Here is a 27,370-nt window from a genome sequence, read left to right as displayed (position 1 = left end):
AGACTTCCCTTACACAGTGGAATGACTGAATTCGTACTGGACTCTTTGGTCTGGACTAGTGGTGGCAGATTAGTGGACGGTTCGATCCCCAGCTCATCCTACCCACATACTGAAGTGTCGATGAGAGAGACTCTGAATGCCAAATTGCTGGTGATCAGCACTGTGTATTATAAACTGAGAGGCAAATTGCAAAGCTCTCGAGGTGAAATTGCTTTTCAGATTACCACAGTGATGGTAGTATGATCACCTCTTAACCTGCAGTAGCTCTAGTGTTGGCATGTTGTCCACAACACGACTTTTCTGGAGGACATCTCTGAATTTTGCCACAAAGGAAGTAAGAGTGAAAGTTTCACGCAGTATAAATCATGGTGAACATCCAAGATAGATGTTAGGATGAGCAGATTATTGTCTAGTTTTATAGGTGACAGATATTTCATAATGTCATCAACAAACAAGTGCGACTTTTTGCTTTACAACTAGCTGGTCCCGTCCCTTATTTTAACTTGTGGTTTGTTTTTACCCTACATAACATTTTTTAGGATGGAGTACGTCCGCATCCAGACCGTTTCCAATTATGTAAACCGAGCTTAAGCTTTAGCACCACCTCATTATTTCTTTCTGTCTTTGCCTTTTTTTCTAGTGTTATTAACACCATGCTGAGTCTGGGTCAAGTAAAGGTTGAAATGGCTCACGCAGCGTCAGAGATCTGTTATATTTCTCTCCCAGCAGTGGTCCTTGTCTCTGGGGTGACTGTGGCCGTGATGGCTCTGTCAGAGATGGATTAGGAGTGTTTTTTTTTTTTTTTAGAGGACACTCAGTGATGCAGCACCAATAAGAGGGGGGCTGGTAGAGATCTCATGTTATTTCAACCTGAGAGTAAAGGAAAGTGCGCTTGAAGCCAAACAGGTGGCATTTGCACAACACACACACACCTACTCGTGCCAGACGTCCAGACTTACCACGGCCATTTGTCTTTCCCTTGCCCTTACCATCCTACATGTAATGCCTTCAGCTATGGTGAAAAGCCCCAAACAAATGCCACCAACTCTGGTAATGGATCAGTTTTTCTTTGTTGCCATGTTTCAGAATTTAGCCTCTATGTTTTTGCTTCTCACACCAGTTTGTGCGGAAACGGCCTGGACCCAGTTCAAGAAAAAGCGTGCATTTGGATGCAGTTGCCACGTTTCAACTAAAGAATTTCAGCACTAACTTCTTCCACTTCTTTGTTCTTTATTCACAACTTCCTACTATCATACCATCTGTACACTTATATCTGGTTGTGAAATGGAGCTTCTGCTTGATAAAAGTGTAGAAAGTTCAATATTGATTCCAATCCTTCGGAACTTTCTTGCATTTTGTCTCTTTGAAGTTTCTTTCTGACAAACAGCTTAAGTGGTGCTCAGCAGTGTTGCACACCTGTTCTACATCCAATAGCTTACAAAAGCAACCTATGTGAATCATCTCCTTCTTTTTTTCTCATCGCAAGCAGTTACATTCATGTTATCATACGTCGGTTCGCTAAGTCCGATTAAAAAAGCTTCCTTCAGCTGCCGTTCATCGTAATCCTATTTAGTATTACGTTCATACATTTCAAACAAAGTCGACGAAATTTTCTAACAAGTTGCCGGCTGCTGCGTTTGATCCATAAGTTTGAGGTGCAAACTGCAGGCTTAGGAGCACATGTAGACAGATGGGACTACACGAAATTGTGGGGGGCCTCATGTTTTTGGTATTTGCACATGAAACGGACAGTCTTGAAATGTTTTATATCAAACCTTCATTTACACAATTCCCTTCCAAAATCCGCCCATTCGCATGCGGTTCTGAGATTTGAAAGAGAATATAAACTGGAAACGAGACAAATATTAAGCAGCAGCTAACTGTCAGTGTCAACTCACCATAAGAGGAATGAATCATACGGGTGTTACAGGTTTCAGTGCTGTTTTCTTTTGGCATTACCTGTGCTTTTTCCACACAGAGGAACAGACAAAGTTTGTTTCTCTGCTCAGGACTTAAGCAGCTTGTTGCCTGCAGCTCACTGTGGCCGCTCCTTCTTGATGCATTACTCCCATGCTAAACATTACCATTATCTTGTTTCGTTTTGTTGATGAATGATTGCGCTAAATGCCATTGTGTTTCCTGTGGCAGTTTTACAATGCAGGTTTCCCGGTGTTTCATCAATTAAATGCTTTAAATGTGCAGCAGTAGCGGTAAGAAATGTACCATTTACATTACAGTACCTTGCAATACAGTGGACTGTTAAAAGCAAGTCTGATATAAGTGACATTAAGTAACATTAAAGAATTACCTTTAAATTATAACTGACTGATAATATCTTAGGGATAATACCTTCAAGGTTTGTTTAGGTACCCAAAACTACTAAGTTCAAGCTTGGGAATTTTGGGTTCAGACACAAAACTACATGGTTTGGAATAAACTCAGCCAGTGATTAGAAACCAATAATCTGAAGTCATACAATTGTTTGCCCATCCATCCATCCCAGTCCCCTCCCTAGAAGGTTGTTGATGCAACAAAACGAGTGGTCTCCTCCCTGTGTCTTTAAAAAACAACCGTCATGATGTTGCTGTGGGGATTTGAACAAATAAATGATGTTATTTTTCTTCTGATAAAAACATGTGGTGCTGTGCATGTCTGTAGATATCGAAGGAAACCAATGAATAGAATTCCTCGTGAGTGAGAGCCAGTCAATGAACAACGGGCCCATGAAACATTAAAGAGCAATGAATCTCAATTTGAAACTGGTAGGCCATAGCATCAGTCCATGAAATTATGGGAACAAAAGAAGTTCTAATTAAAGATCTATATCTTGGACAGTGTTCAGTCTACTTGTAAGAACCTTTTCTTTTTTGTTTTAGGTAACACTTCCCTACAAAAGTTACTCACATGAAGAGATGTAACATTGACTTTCTTGCCCTTATGCAAAGAGGAATGATCTATATCACTTGCAGCCATGCACATTTTTTTTCTCCTTCTTACTCTCCCTTGGCTTTTCATGCCAGGTCTTCCAGCCATGGTGATTTATCTAAACCCTAGTCTTCAGTCAAGATAAGGTGATCAGCTCATGTAAACAAAATGAAAATACAGCAGTCTTTCCAAAAACATTGGAATATCTTTGGTCTACATGTGTTCTGTCCGTGCTATCTGCCTGTATTTGCGTCCTCACCTGGGCACATCTTATGTAGCGTAGGATTATGTTTTTAGCCACTCTGGTGGGTGGAGGACCGACTCTGAATGTTAAAGAGGCAGCTGAAGCTGAAGTTTGTACACTTCTCAGTGCCAGCTCCTCCCCAAGCTCCACGCTGCCACCTGAGCCGAGCTGTCAGTCGCCAACTCGGGCTACTGTGCTGTGCTTTAATGGTGCAAACGGATAGAAGAGGGAAGGAAGGAAAGATGGAGAGGGGAATTGCAAGGAAAAACAAATGAGGTGGAATACTCGTGTTTGAACTCAGAAGATGTGTCGTTGTGTCGACTGCATTTCTATTTCCTCATTCACAGTCAATGTTGCGCGGTAATGTGCTCCACCAGAATAACAATGCTTCTGTCTATAATAAGTAGCACAAAAAAAAAATCTCACATTCATGATGCTATAGTTTATACTACTGAGGAGTTATTGGATGCCTGTTGGAAGGTTGATTTATTGTTTAGGTAACTGGAAATTGTTTCAAGGTTTCGGGGTTTGACTTACTGGTTGCCATTGTGTCATTTGAGTGAACTATATGAACAGCCACCTTTGTAATAAGTTTAATGCATACAAAGTGATTTGCATTTATGGATTTATAGATCAGTGAGGAGAGGATAGAAAAAAGGAGTGGGAGATGTAGTTAATCAGAAATAACAGTTTTACTCTAATTTAAAAAACGGCCCACACCCCCATTCGCTGTCATAACTTTCTGGTTGTTAATTAAATGCATAAAAACTCATCTCTTAAGTTGCATATGTAGTAAAAGTTTTTCTCCAGAAATAACCCTTTCCTGTCTGACTAAATTATTGCTTCCTCTAGATCTATAAGTCGCCACCTCTCTCACCACCTAGCCCTCCGCGTTCATGGCAGCTCGAGCACAACTGGCTGTAAAACTACTCTGCATTGCACAATGGCAAGTTGCAGTATTTAAGTACTTCAGCCACACGTAAACAGAATAAAGAAGAAGAAGAATGATATGGAAAGTCCCACCCTTCAAGCTGACATTATTGGTTTCTTTGGTTGGTTAAGTGTAAAACCCTGGCTGTGCTTTTGCAAGATCATAGCTTTGACTACTTTTTTTTGCTCATGATATGCCTTTGAGCATATAAAAAAAAAAAAAAAAAACACCAAGTGGACACTTGCTGTTAACTGGACGTGGCCTTTAAGAGGTACACTGCTTCCTTCATTTGCAAAAATACTCTTAAAGTATCAACTATTTTGAGTTTTCCATCATAAATGTTGTGCAAAAGGGTGCACGACAAACCAACATGGATCCAAGTATTCAGTAGAGGTAGAACTATTGGCCTCATTATCCACCAAAAATATAAAACCGTATTCTCCATGAAGATCAATAACCTACAAAATCAAGAAGTGCATTTCTTAACATGTTGATAATTCTGTTGATGCTGTATTTTTTGCAGGAAATTGAGTGAAATTTCCCAACTTTTATGTATGTCTCACAGTAGCAGAAACAAAAATACTGATAATACTACTGGGAACTAAAAGTTAGACGAACTACAGCAGCAAGTTTCTCCAAAGTCCACAGGCAGCAGAAATCAGGAATCAGGAGTCTACTGTAACTGGTACATGAACAAATGTGACAGGTCCCAAAGCTCACAGTAGGTCTTTTTGGTTTCTTCGGCATGCGGGTTGCAGTTTCGAAGTTACTGGAAAAGTGGAGGAGCCTGTACGAAAGCTCGTGTTGAGTCAAATGGAGCCGAGTGTATTGGTTTAGAACTGAACAGTCTCAGCAGCGAGTACAGGTAGGATGAGCCCAAATGGGAAGGCATGTTTCAGCGGTTACCACCTGCACTGTTTAAAACTAAATAATCACATACTATTACATAGTAAGTTTGCCTTAACCTACATAAGGTGAATAGCCAGGAAATTGCAAAATCTTGAATCACGTTTGATATCAGAGTGTGGTATTGCAGTCTCGATTTGTATTAAACTTGCAAAAAGTACCAGTAGAAATAATTCTGTCCGACAAATTTAGCCAGCCTTAATTTGCGCTAAATTGATGTAAAATTTGAAGTGTGGAATAATCCAATATGAACACAACCCTAACCTAAACCTTCCTGGGAATTTTGAGCTAAGAAGTCAACCAGCTGTGTCCTCATCATGTGCCTTAATTTGTTCCCGTTTTTGGCATAATTCATATTCTGGCAATTTGCACAAGGCTTGCTGAGTGACTCAGTACGTTTATGAATATGAAGATCAGGCCACAGCTTTCAATATTGCTATTACTTGGAACCACAACCATAAATCCAAGGGTAATTGAGCCTGAGTGTATTTTTCTGAGCAAGATGGAATAGTGTCAATGATTAGAGACACACCTTCTTGGGCATTTCCCCTGACACTCTGATAGCTTTGTCTTCAAATGTTATGTTAATGTAATCACTAACACTGGGAAAGTGCTGAGTCGCTCTTTGTGCCGTCGTTACAGTCTTTCATGAGTGATGAAGCCATTTGCATTGGAGGCTCAAGAGCTTTGACAAGTACACCTAACAAGTTTTCTAGGCTGCCAAAAACAGTTTTTCGATGGGTAAAGCGCTCCCTTATCTCCCTCGGTTTGTTTCTGTGACTCTGTAGCTCTGTATTTATCGGATTATGTTCTCCGGCTTGCAGTGAGTTACTGTCAAACTTCTGTGAATCCCACTTACTGCTTTTACTGCTTTATCTATTCAGCCCTTAGCCTGTTTCAGTTTTGTTTTTTTTCCCCCCTTCTTCCTCCAATCTGTCATTACTTGCTGCTTACATTTCCTTTTTTTGCTTGTTTCTCCTTTTATTTTTCAATGTCTTTTTCTTACCTTTCTTCACCTTGTCTTCACCTGCTTTGATGCTACTCTTTTTGTAATTTAGAAATCTCTCTCTCTCCATCTCCAGGATGTTCAGATAGTGAGTACGGACGAGAACCAGGTCTTCCTCGCTCTCCAGGAGTGGTACCAGTCGGACACGTATAACCTGTACCAGTCAGACCCCCAAGGCGTCTACTACTCCATCGTCCTGGAAAACGTTCGCAGCACCAAGCAGCCAGAAGAGAACGTCCTCATCGATATCCTGGAGGTGAGATGGGGTTGGGGGTTTTAGGGCACAATCTCCACGGTGCAAAACATAAACAATTCAAAATTGGTAAGTACATGAATATTTGATGCAATTAGATGCTGCAGTGAACACAGCTGAGTCCAACTCTGAGCACGGTCCAAAAGTAAGCTTTTTCTCCTCTGGGGGCTCCTCATCTCAAGTGTTCCAGAAAACAGAGCACACAGAATGAAATTGTGCATTTGTTGGGGACTACATTCAGGTGTGGCTTAGTACAAACGTGTGAGTATTTCTAGCAACAGGTCGGGGTGTGTGTTAATGGTAATGAAGGATTATGCCAACCAGTTTTGGACACACAGACGATACTTTTTCCCGTTTGCTGAATTGATTCGTGGTTGTTTTTGGTCTTTTTTGTGGAATTTGTTGGCATTTAAAAACTGGAGAACATTGCTAGCCTCATCCTTTACTGTGAGTTTATGAAAAAATAGCCCCCATAATATATCAAGTGTTAGGATAAGATGACAAAATAAGGACAAAATGATACAGAAGAAACACATAATTCTGTTTTCAATGTCCAAGTACCAACATGAATTATCTATATTGTACTTGTAGCCAAGCCATTACTGATGATAGAGTAACACAATGTGAAGGCAAATGTAGTCAGCACTGTGAATTTTTTGCACTGCCAAGTCGGTGTGCACAGTTTCAGATATGTGCTTTCTCTCGGTTGCACTCTGAGGTAACTCACCAGTTTGTTGAATATTAATCTCACATTTTGACATCTGCTGGCTTTTGTGTGTCTCTCTTACAAACAAGTCAGACTAAAAAGTGGTGAGGCATAGCTGCAAAACTGAAGTTAAACCGACGTACTTCAGTTAAAACACTGGGTTTCTTTCAGTGACCTGTGGTTTTGTGTGGGTTGTTACAAGCAATGACAAAAAGAAGAGTAGTTTCTTCAATGTGCAGACAGTTCCTGCAGTGTGCAGGAGGTGTACATTATATCATGGTAACCAGCCCATAAGTTATCCATGGAGATCTATTTATCCAGCCATCATTAGGGCCCATGGCATGGTGGTATAAGGCTTCCCAGCCAGGTTCTCTAACCCATTTATGGAATCCAGAGACATACCCAGACTGGATGATATATGCAATCCAGAGTTCTGAGTCAGCCCATAACTCTGCTCCCAGTTAGGTATGCCAGGAATACCTCGACAAGGGAGCATCTGGGAGGCATCCTAATCAAATGCCTGAACAACCCCAGATCCTTTCAGTGCAGTGGAGCAGGGATTGTACTCTGAACTCTTTCCAGGTATAGTATCTGACTTCTTGGTTTGACCCCAAGGGGAATCCGAAACAACTCAGTGAAGAAACTTATCTCACCATTGTTACAGTTAGAAATCAAATCTCTTGGTGGAGGTGTGGATAGAAACGCACGCTGTCATGACAGCAGACTCCACACCAATCCTCCTTTCAGTCTTTTTCCTCCCTCATTGTTGGAAAAGAGCCAACAGAGTACAAAGAAAACATTCACAAAGGTTCTTGTGATGAAAATTTTGATAGCTGCTCGTGACCCGTTTTAGGCCACCCTTGCAGCTATGCAGAAATTAGAATTTTACCTTCAGAGTCTTCATGGAAAAACTGAATTTGTTAAATGATACCTGTCTCCAATTTGGTCCAACCCAAGCCCACAAAAACCATCCTTGTGGTTTACATAATTTCAATAGCCAACCCTACTAACTAGTCCTATGCCTGTGAAGCTTTGTGTTCTTGCATGGGACACAATGCAGTTTACAATGATAGTGGATCAACTATTAGAACTGTTATGTAGAAATACAACATTCAGGCAATTAGAAGGTTTCCTCCACTTTGTTTTACTGCAAGCACTCTTGCATTAATTATGAATACTGCTCAAGGACTGTTGCGTTTGCGGAGCCTCATCTTGAAACCCCTGTGTCCCCCTCGCCTCTATTTCATTCTGTATGGTCTACCACTTGAACAATTGCTCATCTTCGAGTCACCTGAGTGTTGTTGTCAAGGTTTCTGGATAAATGGGAAGAGAGGACATGAAAAAAAAAGTGGAGGGAGAAGAATAAGAGAAGAAGTGTTGGAGGGAAAAAAGAATAAGCCGTGGACCATGGAGGCAAAGGCCTTCGCTGCAGAACTCATTTTGTCCTCCTCTTCTCATCCCTCGCTCTGGGCTGCACTTTCCTCGCATGCTGTAGATAGAGATGGAAAGGCGAACAACAGGCAGTATAGGAGCAGAAAATGCAGAGAAAAAGATTAAGTTCTGAACACACATGGAGAGACGGAAAAAAAAATGCGGGCAGGAAAGGAGAGACGCCAGAAATCCACAGAGAATACAAGCTGGCTTATGCGCTTTGATTTAAACAATTATCTTATTTCTTTATATAAACATCAGCTCTACATAATAGATAGAAAAGGGAGCTGGGGGAGTCTGCGGATGGAGATATGTATGACATGCTGCCTGCCTCTGTTTAAATGTCTGTCTGCGCTGTCTTCATCATCATCTGACTGTTTAATGTTTCAGCCTCAGAGCATGCAGCTTGCAACATCGTAGCCGCAGAAAACCAGGCAGCAATTCTTGATTTCAGTGAATTAAGCTTTTACAGCCTTGCAGTTTCTGTGTCAGTGGTTTTTCTTTCAGTTTCCAAGTAGCATGCATTGCTCTGTATCATACTTACACTTTGGGTAATCAGGTCTTCAACGCTCTTGAGGCGATAATTCTAGTTCTGCAGTTCAAGGTAAGGTTACAACCCAGTTACAGCAGTTTTAATGAAATGAAACGAAAAGGCACATTCATTCTCTTCTAAATATAATGCTGAGTACACCATGTAATCAAAGGCTACATTCCATTTCATCCACAATAGCCTCTGTTCATTGCCGGTGCAAAAAATGTGCCGGATAACTTTAAAGTAGCAGTCCAAAGTTGACCTTAGTTGTTGTCTCGTTCCCTTCAGGTACGTGGAATCAAAGGAGTCTTCCTGGCCAATCAGAAGATCGATGGAAAAGTGACAACCCTAATTACTTATAACAAAGGACGTGATTGGGAACCTTTGGCTCCGCCCACCACTGACATGAATGGCAAACCAGTCAGCTGCAAAGCGGTAAGCAACCCAACTTTTTTATTTGCTTTACTGCCTGCTTTGAAATATTGAGTGTCAATAGAGCTATAAGATGAACTTCAAAGTGAAACTAACTTGAACCAAGCTGTTTTCTTTTCTTTTTTAAATATATATATAGTTTTTGCACTGAGCTGAGCTAAACTAATCAGCTGATGGTTGTAGAGTCACATTGAACAGAGTGAAATGAGTTGGTTATCAGTCCTCTAATCTAACTCTTTGCAAAAGGCTACTTCATGTGTTTGCAAATATATCCAACCGTTCTTATAAACAACGTAATTGTGGTTCTGTTGTGTTGGATTGGGCAGATGAACAATATTCAGGTGAGTGGCATTAATTTTGTCCTGCCATATACTGTCTAGATAGGAATAAAAAATAAAATGTCAAAGGATTCCAAATTGTATCACCTTAAAATTACTGATATATGATATTAAAATTTCTGGCCAATATCGATATTAAGATTCCTGATACTGATATTATCGATATTCAATTTTTGTTCACACCTAAAAATTAGTTTCAGTAAGCACTGTGAGAATGTGAAAACTATTCAAAAGAAGCCCATACCAAATTAGACTGCATAGTCTTCTTTATTATGTAACAAAAATAAAACATATTTAAACATATTTTAACGTATTCAACGTTCAAGTCCAGGACCATTTAAGTAAAAACATCTGTGAAATAGCAGCAATATCAAATGTAGAGACGGAGGCGCTAATGTTAGACAATCATTGGTTTTTGACATCAGCTAAATTTGTTCATCGGACCGATACCGATATATTGGGAAAAAAACACTGATATCGGCTGATATATTGTGCATCCCCTACTGAAAATACTTGCATTCCTTTCACGTTGAACAGTAAGATGCATGCTCTTACTTTAAATTAGATTTTCTGTATTAGAAATACAGGCACCCCAGTAGGATCTTAATGCAACAAAAGTCACGACACCTTTTATTAATGGTTTTCAAATCTTTGTTTTTTTTTAAATACTTCTAGGCATTCAGGATACCAAATTTCTGAAGAGAAGTTTTGCCATTCTTCAGAATTTTCTATTATTTTTTTAACTGTCTTTGTCAGAGGGCTTGTGTTGCGATACCTTTCCTTTTAAAATACCCCAAAGGTGTTTTATTGGATTTCAGTCAGGCAACATACTTGGCCAAGTCAGTGTTTTCACTTTTATCTTCTGTGAAAACCTTTGTGCGATTCTGACATTAAGCTTCGGATCGTTATCATGCTGGAATAAACCTCCCTGTTCACCTGAGTTTCTGCAGACTGCGAGTCATCTGAAAAATGTTCAGGTGTATTGTCAAAAACTCAGGTTCTGGTTTTGGTCCAAGGAGTTTTTTTGTTTCAGCTTTTCAGTGCAGTATACCACATACGACGCATTCAGACTTTGTATCTGTGCACTGTGATGCAGATTCAACCTTGCACAAATAGCAATCTGTCAAGATACTGAGACCTGTCAACCAGGTTGTTCAGAGTGTGAACACAAAGTAAGAGAAGGAGGGATGAGTGTTGCACTTTGAGGAATGTGTGCGAGATGTCTGCTCCAGCTCTGCCATCCATCTTGTCAAAGTTGCTGCCGTGGGGTTACACTGCAAAGAGCAATGAGTCACCTGCAGTCTGATATCCATACATCACACCTCACAGGGAGATAGAGGGGAAGCGAGTCTGGTCCTTTATTTGAACCATCACTCTAGTCAGCTGGCAGATTTTGAAGGGAGGCGCAAATATCAGCTCGAGATTCGTTTGCCGTCGCTGAGACGCGCGTGGTTGTTCGCTCTGATATTGACCTCATTTTCCCTTTAGCCTCATCCATACCTCAACAGAATTACCTTGCCAAAAAAAAAAAAAAAAAGCTCTCTGGGTTGTTAAAGTATCATTCACAGAGACAGCTTTATTTCAAACACTGACATCACACATCGCCTCACTGACATCACAAGTCACCGAGATAGACAAAGCCAGATAGCAGATGTGCTATCTAATGTGGCAGTTTATCAGGCAAACACTGTCAGCTGTATCCATTACCTTGCCACCTGATACAGACCGGCTGAGAGAAATGACCCCGATGCACAGGAAAGGTTTGTCATAATGTCTGCATAAGGTGTGTTGTAGTCTGCTTTAAACCGAGCGCTGAAAAGCACCACAAAGTACTTTATAACCCACAGAAGACTAACTGGTATCGGCTGTTCCTCTTGAAATGAGTTTGCTGTGGCTGTGACAGTGCAAACAGCAGAGTTAAAATGTGCTGCTTTGTCATTATAAAGCATGAGCACTTGAAAAGTTTGCAGTTTCTGTTTCTTCTCATATGTGAGGATTTTAGGCTTTTCTTTTCCCTCTATTATCGTAAGCTGAATATGTTTGGGATTTGGAGAAAACAAGACACCATCCAACACCAAGATCCCCCCAAAAAATTATTACTTCGGGATCTGGTAAAGTTTCACAGACATTTTATTCAACAAAACTGTAAACTGGTTAATTGAGGAAAATAGTTTGTTTATTAATCAGTGGTACAAATAATCATTAGTTACAGTTTTAGTTGAAAAGTCTGAAAAATCATGTGGAAAAAGCAAGTGAAATGTACAAAAACACCTAATAACCAAAAAAGCAGCACATTATAAGATGAATTTAACATACTTAGCACACAGCACATACAGCCAGACACTACCGCCTTTATGCTACACTGTACGGCTCCATTGACCACAATATCAGATACAATATTCTATTTTAAATCTTGACTATAGTTAACCTGAACCTGATCTTAATCCTAACCTTAACCAGTCATGTCTTTAATGCGTAACCTGACCCCAACCTAACCCTAACCACTGCAAGTCATCTGCACATATTCCAGAACATAAAGTCTAATATTTTCCCAACAAATGTAGATATACCCATTGACTGTATATAAAGATAAATGAACCATCTTGCCAATACCTGTCTCTGCCTCACTCAATAAGGAAAGAAGTGGAGAAGAAGCAGAGCTCAGGCAGGTCATGCAAATGTCTCCAAGCCTTGGACTGTCCTGTGATGGTACCAGTCTGCCACTCAAAGCGGCTCTGCCCTTAATTATGCATAACTTTAAGCCTTAATGCAATTTAAATAAGGGAGTTATATAAAAATCCATCCTTCATACAGGTGGGCTGAATAGTGGAATGAACTATACAGATCAGAAATGCTCTTTGTACCAGGCTGTACACATGTTTATTTCAGCTGTAAATTGTGAATTTTAAGATGGGGGGTCTGTGGAGAATGATTCGCCACTGGAGCTAGCCTCAAGTGGCCATTTGAGTAAGTGCATGGTGACATTTGCTAGCTTGGCGGTTTCCACTTAGATATACCAGCCAACCAAACAGCTTTGATGATGAATGACAACTAATCAGGCAGAAATTTGTCATAGTGAGCCCAAATTCATCGGGACTGATGGTTGAGGTGCAGGAACAGTCGACAGTCAGGCCTGCACAGTACTTTACTTATATTACTACATATGACAAAATCAAAGCCGACATGAAGTTCACTCTGGTAGATTACCTAACCGGCAATTTGTCAAAAACATTCTAAAACTGCTTTGGAAAACAGTCCACATTAATGTAATGTACTGTGGGTGATTTCAGTAGGGAGAGTATCTTCACTGAGATTAGGACAGAAAGATCTTGGTGAGAGGACTCCGTCTACATGAAGCCTCTTAAATGATTATGGAACAAAAGCTACTTGTAATTCTGTTGCTGTAAACAGGATCTCGTGGCTTAGACATATGGCAACCTCAACTCTCTTACTGATTAAGTGCAATCACTGAAAACATGGTTCTTGCATTTCTTGGAATGAGATGTGTGAATAGAAACCATCACACTGTTGTTTTTAATGTAGACTTTGTTCATCTCTTGATTTTTGGGGTTTAAAACAACAAGCTTAAGAGAAACTCTGCCTCTGAGTTATGTGCATTGCAAATGTACAATCTGACTCTGTCATTTGGAATGAACTAGCTTCCATTAAACATCTTTTCCACAATACATTTGACTAAGACCACTAAAGCCCCATACTGAGCTGTATTTGCAGTGGGATTATCAGGTATCTGTGTCGAAAGACTCGTCAAACACGACTGAGCAGGTGCAAGTGTTTTCGCTTCACCCACCATTCCACTGAAGTGCCCCTTTGTTGAGACGTATTACTACAGAATACACACTGAAGCACCTCTGTTGGATGTTGGATTATGCTGTCATGTGATTCACTTTAAATTCTCTCTTCATGTGTGTGTTCATGCAGCCGGACTGCCACCTGCACCTCCACCTGCGCTGGGCGGACAACCCCTACGTGTCCGGGACTGTCCACACCAAAGACTCTGCTCCAGGTCTTATCATGGGTGCTGGTGGGTACATTCTTTTATTTTCTTCTTAGTGTATTCGAGGGCTGCAAGGTGACATGGTGGTGAGCACCATTGCCTCACAGCAAGAAGGTCGCTGGTTTGCATCCCGGTGGGGGCACCGAGATCTTTCTGCGTGGAGTTTACATGTTCTCCCCATGCAGCGTGGGTTCTCTCTGGGTTCCCCCACAAGGTCCAAAAATATGTTGAGGTTAATCGTGATTCTAACTTATCCGTAAATGTGAGTGTGCTTGGTTGTCTGTCTCAGCCCTGTGATAGACTGGTGACCTGTCCAGGGTGTCCCCTGCCTTCACCCTCAGTCAGCTGGGATAGGCTCCAGCCCCCCCACGACCCTAGTGAGGATTAACCGGTGTATAGATAATGGATGGATAGATAGTATATTCCATTGGATGGCCTCTTTTCGCACTTACTAACCAATACAATCGATGGTTCTGACTCATTGTCTGCCTTTTGTCAAGAGTTCACCATCTACAGAAGCAGCAACAATGCTTTTGTTTTAATAAAGTTATGAAGAATTTAGCAGGTACCCATAGCAGATATTGACAGCGCACTGAAAAGACAATCATACAGTACAGGAACTTAAAAATAAATAGAGGAGGAGAAGGAAAAAAAACAAAGGGAAAAAACAGAAAGTGAGTTAAAAATTGGCATTACCTTTGAAGGGATGAACGCAAGCCAAGCAACATTGTTCCTGTTGATGGTGGATTGTTTGGTTTTAGCGGTTATTTATACTGAATATCTTTCTCAATGCCAAAACGAGTTTCAAGCCACCAATGAGCCAACTTTTGAAAGATTGTACTCCTTAAACATAAAGCACACAGAGTGAAATAGAGTTAGAACACATAAAATTCACATAAAGTAAAAATATGCTCTCTGTTTTATTTACGTTTTACTTACTTTCTCACCCACATTCACAAAAGAAGAATAAGAAGCTTTATATTTGGGACGCTAGAAAAACAGGCTTTGCAGAAGAAGCTAAGAGTACAACAGAGACTAAGATGGCAGAACTGATTACAAAGTCCAACACACTGAGAGGATGCTGCAAGGTGAAGAAAGGGGAGTTAGAAAATTGAGAAAAAAAAGGCTCTAAGCTAAGAAGTGGTCTCTTCACAAGACAAAGGACGTAATCAGCCAGGGCTAAAGACTGTCCCCTGCAGTGGTGAAACAGCTTCTCCACTACCATGTTTTTCTCTGTTACTTACATGTCGCTGTGTAGTATATTGGATGTTTTTGGGGGGTTTGTACTGTTTGTCAAAGCAGGTTGAAGACAAATCTTTAGGTTCCAGTAAACTTTTGGAAATTTGTCTTATAGTTTGACATTTCATGAGCAATTATTCAAGTTTCCGCCATGGTTCCCTTAACTGAGATGCAACCCCGTCTCAACAAAATTACATTCCAATACAAGTAAATCGTACTCTCGTTTCAAATAAATGTAATTTCTGACCCGTGGTGATGTTGGATAGGGGGCTTGTTTTAAAGTACCGCAAAACCCACATTTAGAGGCAAGAAGGAAGAATGAAGGAATCAACCCAAGACTGGCCATCAGGGTTCATGTCCCATCATGAAGAACAGACTATCAATTTAAAGTTTGGTTTTCTGTCGGTTTATTTTCGCTTTCTGATTTCGCCATCAAAACTACGAGGTTAGGTTGAGACAGATCTCACGCACTGTGAGGCTTTTACATGTTCTAAGTTCGGTTGAGGTTAGGCACCATTGTTGCTTGGTCAGGGTTTGGAACAATATCATGATTTGGGTTCAAATCCAACCTTGTCACAACATGTTTGAAACTTCTCTATTTTCTTGGTTACAAGTCCTAGCCCATCTAATATATGATTGGATTGGAGCAACAGTAAAGCAACATAAATTTCTGAATTTGTGGATTTGTGATGGCTTTATTTATTTTTTCTTTTTAGTTACACCTGCGTTAATGCTCTGCTGTAGAAATTGTATTCCGCTTCTTTGCTTGGGACTTATGAAGTCTTGAATTAGATTTTATAAAGTGTGTGGCAACCCTGAATAACACTCCATTATATGCAAACTGTCCGCGCGACTGAACTAAAAAGCGCCACTCCTCCAGAGACAAACCTCCATTTACCCTGAGAAGGGCTTTTCCTGCCGCTGCAGCGGTGGAGTATAAAACCACACTGCTTCATGCCTGAGCACTCTAACACACAGAGGAGTTCACTGAACCACCAGCAATTTTATTTATTGAATACTTCACTGTGTTTGTTTGCGCGCAGGCATTCCTGACCGAAAGCATAAAAAAAAAAAGAAACAACACATGTACGCAGAAAAAAATAAAAAAAATAAAAAAGACAGAGGGCGGCCTGAAAACTAAATAAAATAAGTGCGTGAGCTGCCTGTGTCGGTTTATGAGATAGAGAAAATAAGCCATATAAGTCATGCCTTTCATTTTCTGCTCTTGCCTATTTCTGCTGGAGAAAAAAAATAGACACACACTCACATAAAATGTTGTTGGAATGACAAAAATAAAAATGGCAAGTTCAATTTAAAATATATTAAAAACTACAAAGCTATAAAGTCCACGTTTGGAGTTTTCATCCATTTTACACATAAACTCATTTGAGGACCAGTTGTACATTGTTTCCCGTGGTTCTAAAGGATCTGAGACACTGATGATGTAGGGTTTAATGAAATATGTTTTTAGGTGGGATCCATTATTTTGAGTGAGAGAAGCCACATGAATTAATGGTTTGTAACATGAGTTCCTGTTATCTTAAATGTGTCGATACTTTGATCCCAGTTTCATTATGTGAGTTGGCTAGGTTGGACTTTTCTACAAAAGTGCTGCTTTCCAGGTATAAAGGAAGTAATTCTGCTGCAAGAGCTCTATTTTTTTTATTGGTCCAGCTGATCCAATTGCATTCCTGTCCTAGGACATCAAATGTGAATGAGGTCTGAAAGTTGATCTGTCAAATCCTCAAACCTTCTCATCCATCTATCAATGACATCTGCTCCATCTGATGGACAAAAGAGGGGATATATTTGCAATGTGCCTTTTGAGGAAACCCACTGTCTGCGAAACATTCGATATTAGCAAGTAGCTACATGTCACATAGGCCTACTCCCTCTCATAATTTGTAATAATTGGAGAGGTCGTCTTTGATATTCATCCCATGTGGAACCAAACCCTATATCGGCACACACAGTAGTCCTGTGACGACATTAATCCCATCTGAATCAACACCTCTGAGTTTTTTTTATTGTTGTTTTTTCTACAATTTTCTTCCACCTCTTCTCAGCTCAAGAATTCTGGACGCTGCATTGGCAATTGTAAATAAAAGTTTGGGGCATTTTGGGCCAAATTAAGAAGATATATGTTGCTACACAGCATGGAGACTCATTCACAAACAGCTCGAATCCATCTGAAGAGAAAGATCAAGAAAGATGTGTCGGCGGATGGCATGTGGTGGCAAGTGATAATTAACATTTTGATGTCTTTCAGCAGGCTCAACACAGGTAGTTTGTGGCAGCCTCTTCATGTAATATCAACAGATCATATCAGTAAATTTAAAAAAAAACACAAACTTCATCTATCTTGTACAAATGAACCTCATGAAACACAGACATCGGGGAGTAGTTGCTAAATGACACGAGGTCCTCAGATGATGCCACTCCCGTGCAAATAGGGCTTTGTTCACTGGCCAAGAACAGTGAATATATATATATATATATATTGTTGTTGCATCACCCAATGGCATTACAGGGTGAATGTGCAAAGGCTGAATCCTGGACAGTCCCATCCCAGTTTGGTGTGGTGCACATGTCATATGGTTTTGGTTTCATTGTTTTAATTTGTGAGGATACTATATTGTCGCAGTAAATTTTTGTTTTGTTTTGTATGTCATAATGCCTGACCATTCCTAACCTTATCAATTGTCTTTTTCTTCTCTGGAAGTAATAGGTTTCCATAAATCTTGTTTTAAAACGTAAAGAAATTGTGCAATACAGTAAAACCCACCTTCATGTGAAATCAACTTCCATCCATTGGCAGACTTGGATCAAGCAAACTCTGCTGCAACCTTATTTTCCGTCTAATTTTGTGAAAATCCAAATTTATACACTTCTCCAAGGCGCAGTCTTCCCTTCTGGTCAATTGTTAATAAAAAAATAAAATAAAAAATAAAAAAAAACAGCAAAGCAATAAAAAATTCTAAGCTAGAAATCCTCAACCTATGTGGCTCCCTCTCTGTTTTTTTTTCTCCAGCCTAGTCTCCCTGCATCTCTTCGCTCTGTGTTCTTCCCTCTGTTTGAATCTGTTATTGTTGCTTGCCTCATGAGCCTTCATTCCTGATGAAATTCTCCATTCTTCATCTTTCCTTCAGGTAACCTTGGCTCCAAGCTAGTGGAGTATAAGGAAGAGATGTACATCACTTCAGACTGTGGGAAGACATGGAGACAGGTACATCACGTCCTTGCTCTTCTTATACGAGTCTTTTCTCTACTCAGCCTCCTCTGCTCTCAGAAGAATCTGAGGAGGTTTAAGATCCAATTTAATATCCATCCTGTTTATTTTTTTTTTCCAACTCGCCACCAGAGCACCAGCTGGATATTAAAGTACTTTTTGCAGCTTATCAAGATGAGCACAAACAAATGATTGCATTCGTAACATCGTTTCCAACCTTTTATGTTGCTTCCTGAAGGTTTTCGAGGAGGAGCATCACATCCTGTATCTGGACCACGGTGGGGTCATCGTTGCCATCAAGGACACTTCTATTCCCCTCAAGATACTCAAGTAAGACTACAATCATGCCACCAAAGACATAAAAGTCCTTAATGCTGTCAGACATTGTTCAATGGGGCTGTGATCATTGCATTATTGGCTTTTTATTCATATCTCTTCGTGTCATCCACATTTGATGTGATAGATATGAAGCAGGTTAACAAAATTATTTATTCTGGTATTGATTGGTACTAGTGGGTCGTCCATTAGGAGCCTCTGGCAGTCGATCCATCAGTGAACCTTTAATTGTATTCCATGTTCCATTCACGGGTGAGAGCGTTAAAGTGCTAAAAATAAAAGGAAAAACTGTAGAATTTGAACGACATTAGAAAATAGAGATCGAAATGGATAGACGACAGTACAGAGACAAGGAAAAGTTGGTCAATAGGTGTTGATCAATGGTCTTATTTTAATCCCATCCCATTCAAAGTCATTTGTAAATACCTGCATAGATGTGTTGCCATCTACAAGCACGTCTTTGAAGTGGAATAATGATGGCAGGGTGTGGTGGATAATAAATGTGCTCTCAGCCAATCAGATCACAGAGACACAGTTGCATCACTGTGAGAAATACTGAACAAAAACATAAAGGCAGCATGTTCTATTTTGATAAATTCTATCCATTCTTTTTAACATAGGGGAATAAGTGTTGGTTGTTCTAATGAACTGCATCTCTACACAACCAAGTAAGACGACATTGGAAATGATAATGGGCAGATCGAGAGTGGGCTTATAGACAGGAAATCTCAAGAAAAGTCTCATGTGGGACGCGTACAGCTAATGAGATTGTCAATGCCGGCTGTCCCCAGTGTTGTCGGACACATCTGTCTAGAGCTGTCTGAAACGATTTCTTAGATGACAAGTGGTGGAGTTGTAGACATTCAAGTGCCTGACTTTGGTCCTAACTGACATGCCAGCATCGAGCCTGCAAACTGCCTGTCATCGTCTTTCTCTTGTCATCTGTGGCACTGTCGATTGACTACAGTTGCATTTTAAGGCGGCCTCTTCTAGTCACTGGTCAAAAGGAGGGTTGTACTTTAAAGCCACACCTGACTAGAGCTGTAGATTAAGTCAGAATGTGTCACCATTTGAACAGCTCTCTAAACACAGAAATGAGATCTTTAACTTTTTCTCTCAGCCAGAAAAAGAGAACCATTTCAATGCTGCATTTGTATTTTGTTCCGGATATTTCACAGTCATCGTTCTGTTGTGTTTTGTGTTCAGAAGCGGTCACATCATAACACAACTGATTAATCTTAAATCAGAAAAGCATTTCAAGTATCAAACATGAAACGCCACCTTTTGCTTGAAAAGGTTACAAAGGAGGCCACGATGATGCGCAGGTTTAATGAGAATGCTGAGTTACAAGCAACCCGTCCGGTGATTATTTTGCAGCCGTCTGATGACATTTAATGAATGCAGTGGATTGTCGGGTGGAATAGCTCTGCGCTCCGGTGCGGCTCGTCTCAAAGTTCAAAAACTGCAGATTTATTAACATAGAGGATGTGGTGGCTGCAGGAGTTTAATGAAGTGAAGGAGAAGCTTTTTATACACAGTGTAAAGCTGGGATCAATATATCGCTCGTATTAATTTATAGATCAGTGCAGATTGATTTACTGGCATTAATCGCATGAAATGTCATTTAACGTCATGCATCTGAGTGTTTCAATCAAATACTTTTATTTACATTTGAAGCTTTCCAAGTATTTCGCCTCATTTTGCTTCAGCAGATGGATGTTTCATCAGAAACAAACGCGCTTCTTTTCACTTCCGTTGCCTCTTTTGAATTAACCTCCATCCTCACTGCCCTGGGACCCAAATACCATTCAGATGGGCAAATTCAACTTCAGAAAAATATCAAACAGTAAGAAGAAGAAGAAGTGTTTGCAGCTTCTCATAATAGCCTAAATGGTTGGTTTACACTAACTTTCTCATTTGCCCTTTTAATTTGAATAAACTCCATCTATCAAAGCCCAGAATATCAGCGCATGAATAGATGCACATATGCTCAGCTATTTCATCTACATTCTGTTCAGATGAGAACGAAAAACCAGTTAGTTCCCAAGTCCAGCACTGTACCCTTCAGCATCATTTAAGATCAGCCCCTTCTCTCCCCCCTTACAGCTCACACAGACAATTTCCAGCTCAGCAAGATGCTATCTCATCGACCTTAATAAATAAGGATGAAATAATGAGAAAGCATAGATAAGGGAGCGCTCAGAAAAACATTTATCGCAGACCTAAATCAAATGACCTTTTAGATGGGCATGGAGTCCTTCACTCCTCCCCCCCCACTCCCCTTATGCCTTGGCTGAATCAATAACCCCAAAGGCTCCAGCGCCATGGAAAGAGCCACAGAGAGCTGTGAAAGTGTTCCGTAACGAAAAGGCTACTTCTTAAAAGTGAAATGAGCACAATTTTTTATCACTTCATTACCCAAAATGACCATAATGTTATCATCCAAGAGTCCTGGCTTCCAAAACTCTCCCTGGCCCCTGCGTTCTGTTCCGCAGCCAGGAGCTCTTTTTTTTCCTCATTGGAGTTTCATGACCCCCCAATAATTCTTTGTTTCTCAACGGTTCTATAATAGAGTCCAGTGTTATGTGTGAGAGCAACGCATTTCAGCTGTGATGACTAAAAGCATTGTTCTCAGGCCAAAAAACTAATCACGGAACAGCAAGTGTTATTCCAGGACTTTGCACATTGATTTACTACATCTTCAGAGCATGTCTCTGCTGGACGTCTGCTCTAATTAGCTGGCTTACTCTTCTCTATTGTAAAATGCTGCTTTCTTGTTAAAGTTGCAGTTTGCGCTTACGACAGGCTTTCAGAGACGGGTCTAAAGTAGTGTCGGTGCTGCAATTATAACTACTCCCCAACATGCAGTATGTCGTAGAACATTTTGTAGCCCTTTTATTGTAATTCCTTAATTATCTCAATGCCTGATTTCTTATTCTTTTTATGGCTGGCATGGCCGGGTTATAAGCAACTGCCTCATAACCCGAGACCTCCAGGGGCCTCACAAATCCTCAGGTTTGCTCTTTGGCAATTGGTTTATTGTAATCTGTTTAATAATATCTTTGTCTGAAAACATAGAAATGCGCTAAAGCACAAAAGCTCCTGATATAATAAAGTCTTAGGTGAGCCCTGCTTAACTACCTCGCCTATGGTAAAATCTAGTTTTAATCCTTGTTTATTTTGGATTATATGTTTCTTATTTGATGCATGTATAATAAGTGTAAGTAAGGCACAAATGAAAGAGACCTACAATAGTATTAGTGGTCGCAACAACCGAGTAACTAGCAACATGAACAGTAAGCAACTTACATAAATCAAAGAAATCTTTTCATCCTTAGCTTCAGCCCAAACGTCTCTAGAGTGAAACAGCACTGCTACAGAGACCAGGCAGGTACATGAAGGCCTTTTTGCATGAAACCCACAAAAAGAGATTAAGACTGCTCAATGAGATCCATCCATCCATTATCTATACACCGCTTAATCCTCATCGGGGTCACGGGGGGGCTGGAGCCTATCCCAGCCGGCTTAGGGCGAAGGCAGGGGACACCCTGGACAGGTCGCCAGTCTATCACAGGGCTACTGCTCAATGAGATGAAATACACAAATATCACACAATAAGTACATTTGAATCTATCACTGTGGCATTACTATTGGAAGTGGGAAGAACATGGGTGTTGGAGCACCAAGTGTTTTTGCTCTGTAACTTTTTGAGCAGTACCCATTAAATGCAATTCCAGTGGCATTTCTACATTGTTGCACACCACTCAGACCCAATATTAAAACCAGTGACAGGTGATGTGAATGACATTGATTGTCTGTAATGCAATGTTCTGCTGGGAAAACTTGGGCACTACCATTCATGTGGATGTTACTTTGACACCCATTGTTGCAACCTAAGCGTACCTCCACATGGTAACAGCACTACTTGACGTCTTCCTCAGCAAGACAGCACCAAAGAGCCCAAGGTGTTGACCCAGCCTCCACACTCCCAAATTTAGTGGTTAGCATTTAGCATCCAGTCAGGAACAAGCTGATGCCAGGATTCCCCACCATAAAACAAACAGGTACCAAAAGATTCACTGCCAGCATTCCATGTCAGACACCACCATGTCTGTTGCTTGATGGGTCAAAACTGTTTTGGTGGCATGAGGGTAAACCAACACAATCCTGGGCAAATGGTTTTAATGTATGTATGTAATGAATTTTCCCATGTAGGATTTTAACTGTGTTTTTACAGACTTTGGAAACTATTAATGCACATAGTGGACATTCTGTTTGCTCCCTTTCTCTTGTGTTTCTTTTTTATGTATTTTTTGGAATTGCGTTCAAACGACAAGTAATGGTTGAGAGATGAAAGGAAATGCTGCTTAAGAAAGGCAGAAAACAACATGTAGCAAAGAATCAAACCTGCCTCTTCTTCTGCTCATGGAATACTCTGTGCCGCCCTTTTGAAAAGCACCTGCATTGGAAAAAACATAGTTGTCTGTAGTACTGGTAACCATAAGTGTCGCCAAATCAACCAGGGTCATGGTCAGACCTTTGTCCACATGATATTTTCTTAATTTCGTTCCTTAGCCTCATGAAATTTTCCATCTAAGTTAAAGCAAAGTGTTTCAGAAGAGACGTGGATGATTTTTTGAAAACTTTTCGACCCCAATCCATGACTTAAATCTTTAAGAGTAACCAACACAGGCAAGTATACTTTCTGGTGCCGCTGATTGATGGTCATTCACTTCAATGTTTGCATCCAGTGTCAACTAAGGAAGTAATGGGCTCTTTTTGTTCAGCTGTATACCAGAGACTACATCTATTATTTGCTGTTGTTGTATTACAATTTTTTTTCTGTCAGTTGTCAGTGAACATAAACTGGGATTTTTCCAAATCCATCAATAATTGCTTTGGAGTGCAAGCACAACAGACCACGCCTATCTGCTATCACCTTTGCAGTCAAAACTTCAGCAGACTTACCTTTCAAACCCGTCAGGGGAGCAATATTTTTGTTCCTTCTATAGGTGAGTTCTTTTTTTAAAATATGAGCTTTCAGTGAGTCTGGGTGGCCTTGTTTAACCTCCCTGACAGAAAGAAGCAGAGCTGATAAAAAGCAAAGAATATAAAGGACAGAGAAAGAGTAATACAGTAATAGGCAAAGATAGATGGAGGACATAGCAAGCTTAGGGAGAGAGTAAGTACTTGTCTGCAAAGAACCCCTTCTTGACCTAAAATGCTTCTTCACTGAGTCCTCCACATTTAGACACTCGTGATGCTCCAAACTATCTCTCCAAGACTCGTTCCCGGGCTCTGCACTGTGTTTGACTCTCCAAAATAATTACACCATGTTCCCATGCGGGGGTAGGATATCTACAACAGTGTGCATCAAAGCAATGCCATTTTCACGGCCATTTGAAAAGCAGTGCATCGAGATTTTTTTTTACAAGTGACTACTGCATGTAGACACACACACTCAGATCATTTCGGATAATTCCCCAGCTCCTCTCATCCACTCACTTGAGCTCCAAGGAGTATTTTTTATTTATTTATTTATTACTCTGTAACTCACACCAGGCATTCATATCAGTTAATTATGAAAAGGTAGTAGGCTGAGGAATGAGATGCTGCTGTAAGACAGCGCATGGACAAGACTGTGTTATGTACATTTATGATTTACAATTAGTCTTATTTTAGGTTTCTTTGTAGCGCTGGAGAAATGAAGTAAAGGCTGGCGTGTGGCATGGAGCATAATTATAAGTTTGACTGCCTAATCTGTTTGATTGCAGGGTTATCCCTACACCCATCTCTCATAATTCTAATAACTCGGATATTAGCTGGAGGAAATGAGATATAATTGGCTGGGTGACTGAGAGTGTCGCCATGTAGGAGGCTGTAGCTGCACAGTTGATTCCAAATAGGTGGTTAAGCACAATTTCACATCTTGCCTGTTTAGTTTAGTTTAAACAGATTCAGGCACATTGCTTGTTTGGTTCTGTCTGTTAGGATGATGTGAAAGATGTCAGTCACACACACACAGGTGCGAACTAAACAACTCGACCAAGACAACCTGAAGAGAAGGGACTGATTCCAAGCAACCTTTGGCGTGATGTGACGATGAACTCCTATTGAATCCATCTGCTTAGTGTGAACTGTTAAAGACCCTACTGTTTTTTAGATCTCTGTTGACACTGCAGTGTACCAATTCTTTCATGGTAGAGACTTGCATGGTAGTATCCTGTATCATTCTTTTCTTCAGATTTGGTTTTCAGATCAAGCATATATGTTTAATTACCCAAAAATATTACTACTTGCCATTGCGTAGACTCATAGGTTATAGGTTATAGTTTCCTCAGCCTGCAGGAAGTGGAAGTAGATGGAAAGGAGGGCACAGACTTTATATGTCCGTACATTCTCTAAAGCACAAACTGGTGTGGAGTTACATCTAAGCCATTTCAAAGCATAAATTTGAGTTATTTACCTCTAAACTTCTAAATATGCCACTTTTCTTCAAAGAGATAAGTTCTTCGGGGTTTAATCAATGCCCAAAAGGAATAAAGCCCACTCTGTGGTGGCGAGATATATCCTGAGTGGACTGACCTCTAAAGGTGCACTGTGATATTTTTCACCAGATATTAGCAGCAGATCATTTAATTCTGTAATTTGAAAGGGGGTGTTTTCATAGATCAGACTTGTTTGAGAAAATGCTTCCACGGGTTCATGGTTGGTTCTTCTTTGGGCCATTGTTGGTTGAGACTCACAACTGCTGACGGGAAGCACCAAACATTTCAGAAATACCCTGACTCAGCCATCTGGCTGTAACTATTTGGCCCTTCTAAAAGTAGCTCCAGCCTTTACACATGTCCAACTCTCCTATGAGACAAAAATCAATATGACGATGTTCGCTTCATCTGTGAGTGGTCATAATGTTTCGGTTCATCTCTGTGGTTGATATATGGGAACAGGTTGCAATAAAAGTCAGTCAGTTATTTCTTAGTGAGTGCGTTGTTACACTAGGGAAACTAAATGGATGCACCAAGCACAATAAAGTGTAGCACAACCTGCTGCCAGTTTCAGATTTTGAACAGAGTGCTGATGATGCAAGATGACATCGCAACAACTGCCCAATCACTGATTTATGTACTCATATAACTTAGTGTTCTTGGTGTTGTACTTTTTGTTTGTACAACGTCAGAATGAACATGAATGGTGCTTGAACTGAAAGGCAAAAATTGTACAATCTCTTTCCTCGGTCAAATGAACTGAGGTGTAAAAGCGGCCTTAGTGCCTCACTCAGGGTTAACTCATCTGTAGTCATAGATGAATGATTGAATCATCAGCATGAAAGACTTTTCAGGTCCCGCTATACTTCAGCCTAACTGGTGATGCCATGTGTTGTCTGATCATGTCTAAGAGCAAACATGTTTATAGCTATTCCAAGTGGCTACACTCAAAGACGGGGAAAAGTGCCTGCCTTCACAGCCTCCTCCTGACTACACCACACTGCGTTTCTTGATCTCTCTCCAACAACTCTGTGTCTGTTAAGTGCCTTCTTTGACATGAAAATTTGGACAGACTCTTCTGGAAACCTCTCGTGGTGTTGCATTTAGTAGTACCCATGAAAAGTTAACGCTAGGAGTTGTGTGTAGAATAAAAAGAAAACTGAGCTTGAGACAAAGCCTGCCTTCTTTCTCACCTGGACGATAGCTGCATTCATTTCATACGATTACAGAGCCAGCCCCCGACTGGTTGTGCCGTGAGAAAAAAGTATTAAAACGCTGTTGGATTCGACTTTGTTCGAAGCCTCACAACAGCATCTCTGGTTGCTTTGTATAGACACTCTGTTTTCTCCTCACTGTGCGTGTTTACCTGCTGATTATCTTATTGTCGTCCTTGTTAGAACATCATTAAAACACACAGCCTGCAGCGCGAGCCACGCGTTGCTCGATTCCACATTGATCCCTCTCCATCACACAGTCACACTTACTCAGCCCTGCTGCCACCGCTGACTGCAGGAGCTGTCGGCATCGAGAATAAAGCAGAGCAGATGGCTCTTCTTGTTTGTTTCTTTTTGAGTTAGTATCGAAGGAAACTCGAATACCAAACACTGTTACACAAGAAGGATGATCTCATTATCAGCAGACATGTAAAGAAGCACTTGATTTAAAATGAATGTTATTTAGATCATTTGTAACTTTTCTACAGATTGAGATGCTCGTTGGGCCAAAGTAGAGTTTTGTCACATCATCAAATATATTAATTGTTACCAAGATAAGGGGAAACTATTTGGCAAATGTGCTTTTACATAAAACTGGCTTGGTTACACTTACCCTAAACCTACCACCTTTGAAACTTCTTAAATGTCAGTTGGACATAAAAAGAAGTAAATGGTCAACTCCCTTTGGCTTTGTAATGTAACCAATGATGGTTCCATGTTGAATGTTCATGATGGTGTACATTTTGTCTTTCTCTTCAGGTTTAGCATCGATGAAGGGCGGACGTGGAGCGTTCACAATTTCACCAGCACCTCTGTGTTCGTCGATGGACTCCTGAGCGAGCCCGGAGACGAAACCCTGGTTATGACGTGAGTGGAAACTAAATTTCAGCAGATAAAAATGTTCATCGTCAGGAGGGCTGCTCCAACAGTGAAACACAGATCTATTTGGGTTTAGCTGAATTCACTGAAAATTGTATAAAGAGCTCCAAAAATACTTACAAATATAATCTTCCATTCAGTAATCTAGTATAAATAACAATATATTCAGCCGAGAAAGCTACGTAGATACAGGTGTGAAACACATGGGCCTCCAGTAGTTTAACCCTTCTGTGCTCCCCTCGCACTCTCTGTTTGCTTCTAATGAG

General features: G+C 40.5%; 1 protein-coding gene across 1 annotated transcript in view; it reads left to right on the top strand.

Moving 5' to 3' along the window:
- Window positions 1-27,370, top strand: part of sorcs2 (sortilin-related VPS10 domain containing receptor 2) — a 389,051-nt gene that overhangs the window by 346,151 nt on the left and 15,530 nt on the right. Inside the window, exons 9-14 of the mRNA XM_008285783.1 lie at window positions 6,089-6,268; window positions 9,223-9,369; window positions 13,644-13,746; window positions 18,108-18,184; window positions 18,426-18,517; window positions 26,985-27,092. Of these exons, the coding sequence (XP_008284005.1) occupies window positions 6,089-6,268; window positions 9,223-9,369; window positions 13,644-13,746; window positions 18,108-18,184; window positions 18,426-18,517; window positions 26,985-27,092 (707 nt within the window). The remainder of the gene's footprint in view (window positions 1-6,088; window positions 6,269-9,222; window positions 9,370-13,643; window positions 13,747-18,107; window positions 18,185-18,425; window positions 18,518-26,984; window positions 27,093-27,370) is intronic.

The sequence above is a fragment of the Stegastes partitus genome, unplaced genomic scaffold, assembly GCF_000690725.1.
Source record: "Stegastes partitus isolate 25-593 unplaced genomic scaffold, Stegastes_partitus-1.0.2 Scaffold416, whole genome shotgun sequence".
NCBI classification, from domain to species: Eukaryota; Metazoa; Chordata; class Actinopteri; family Pomacentridae; genus Stegastes; species Stegastes partitus.
Note: the sequence above shows the minus strand (reverse complement) of the source record. Positions and strands in the feature narration are given on the sequence as shown.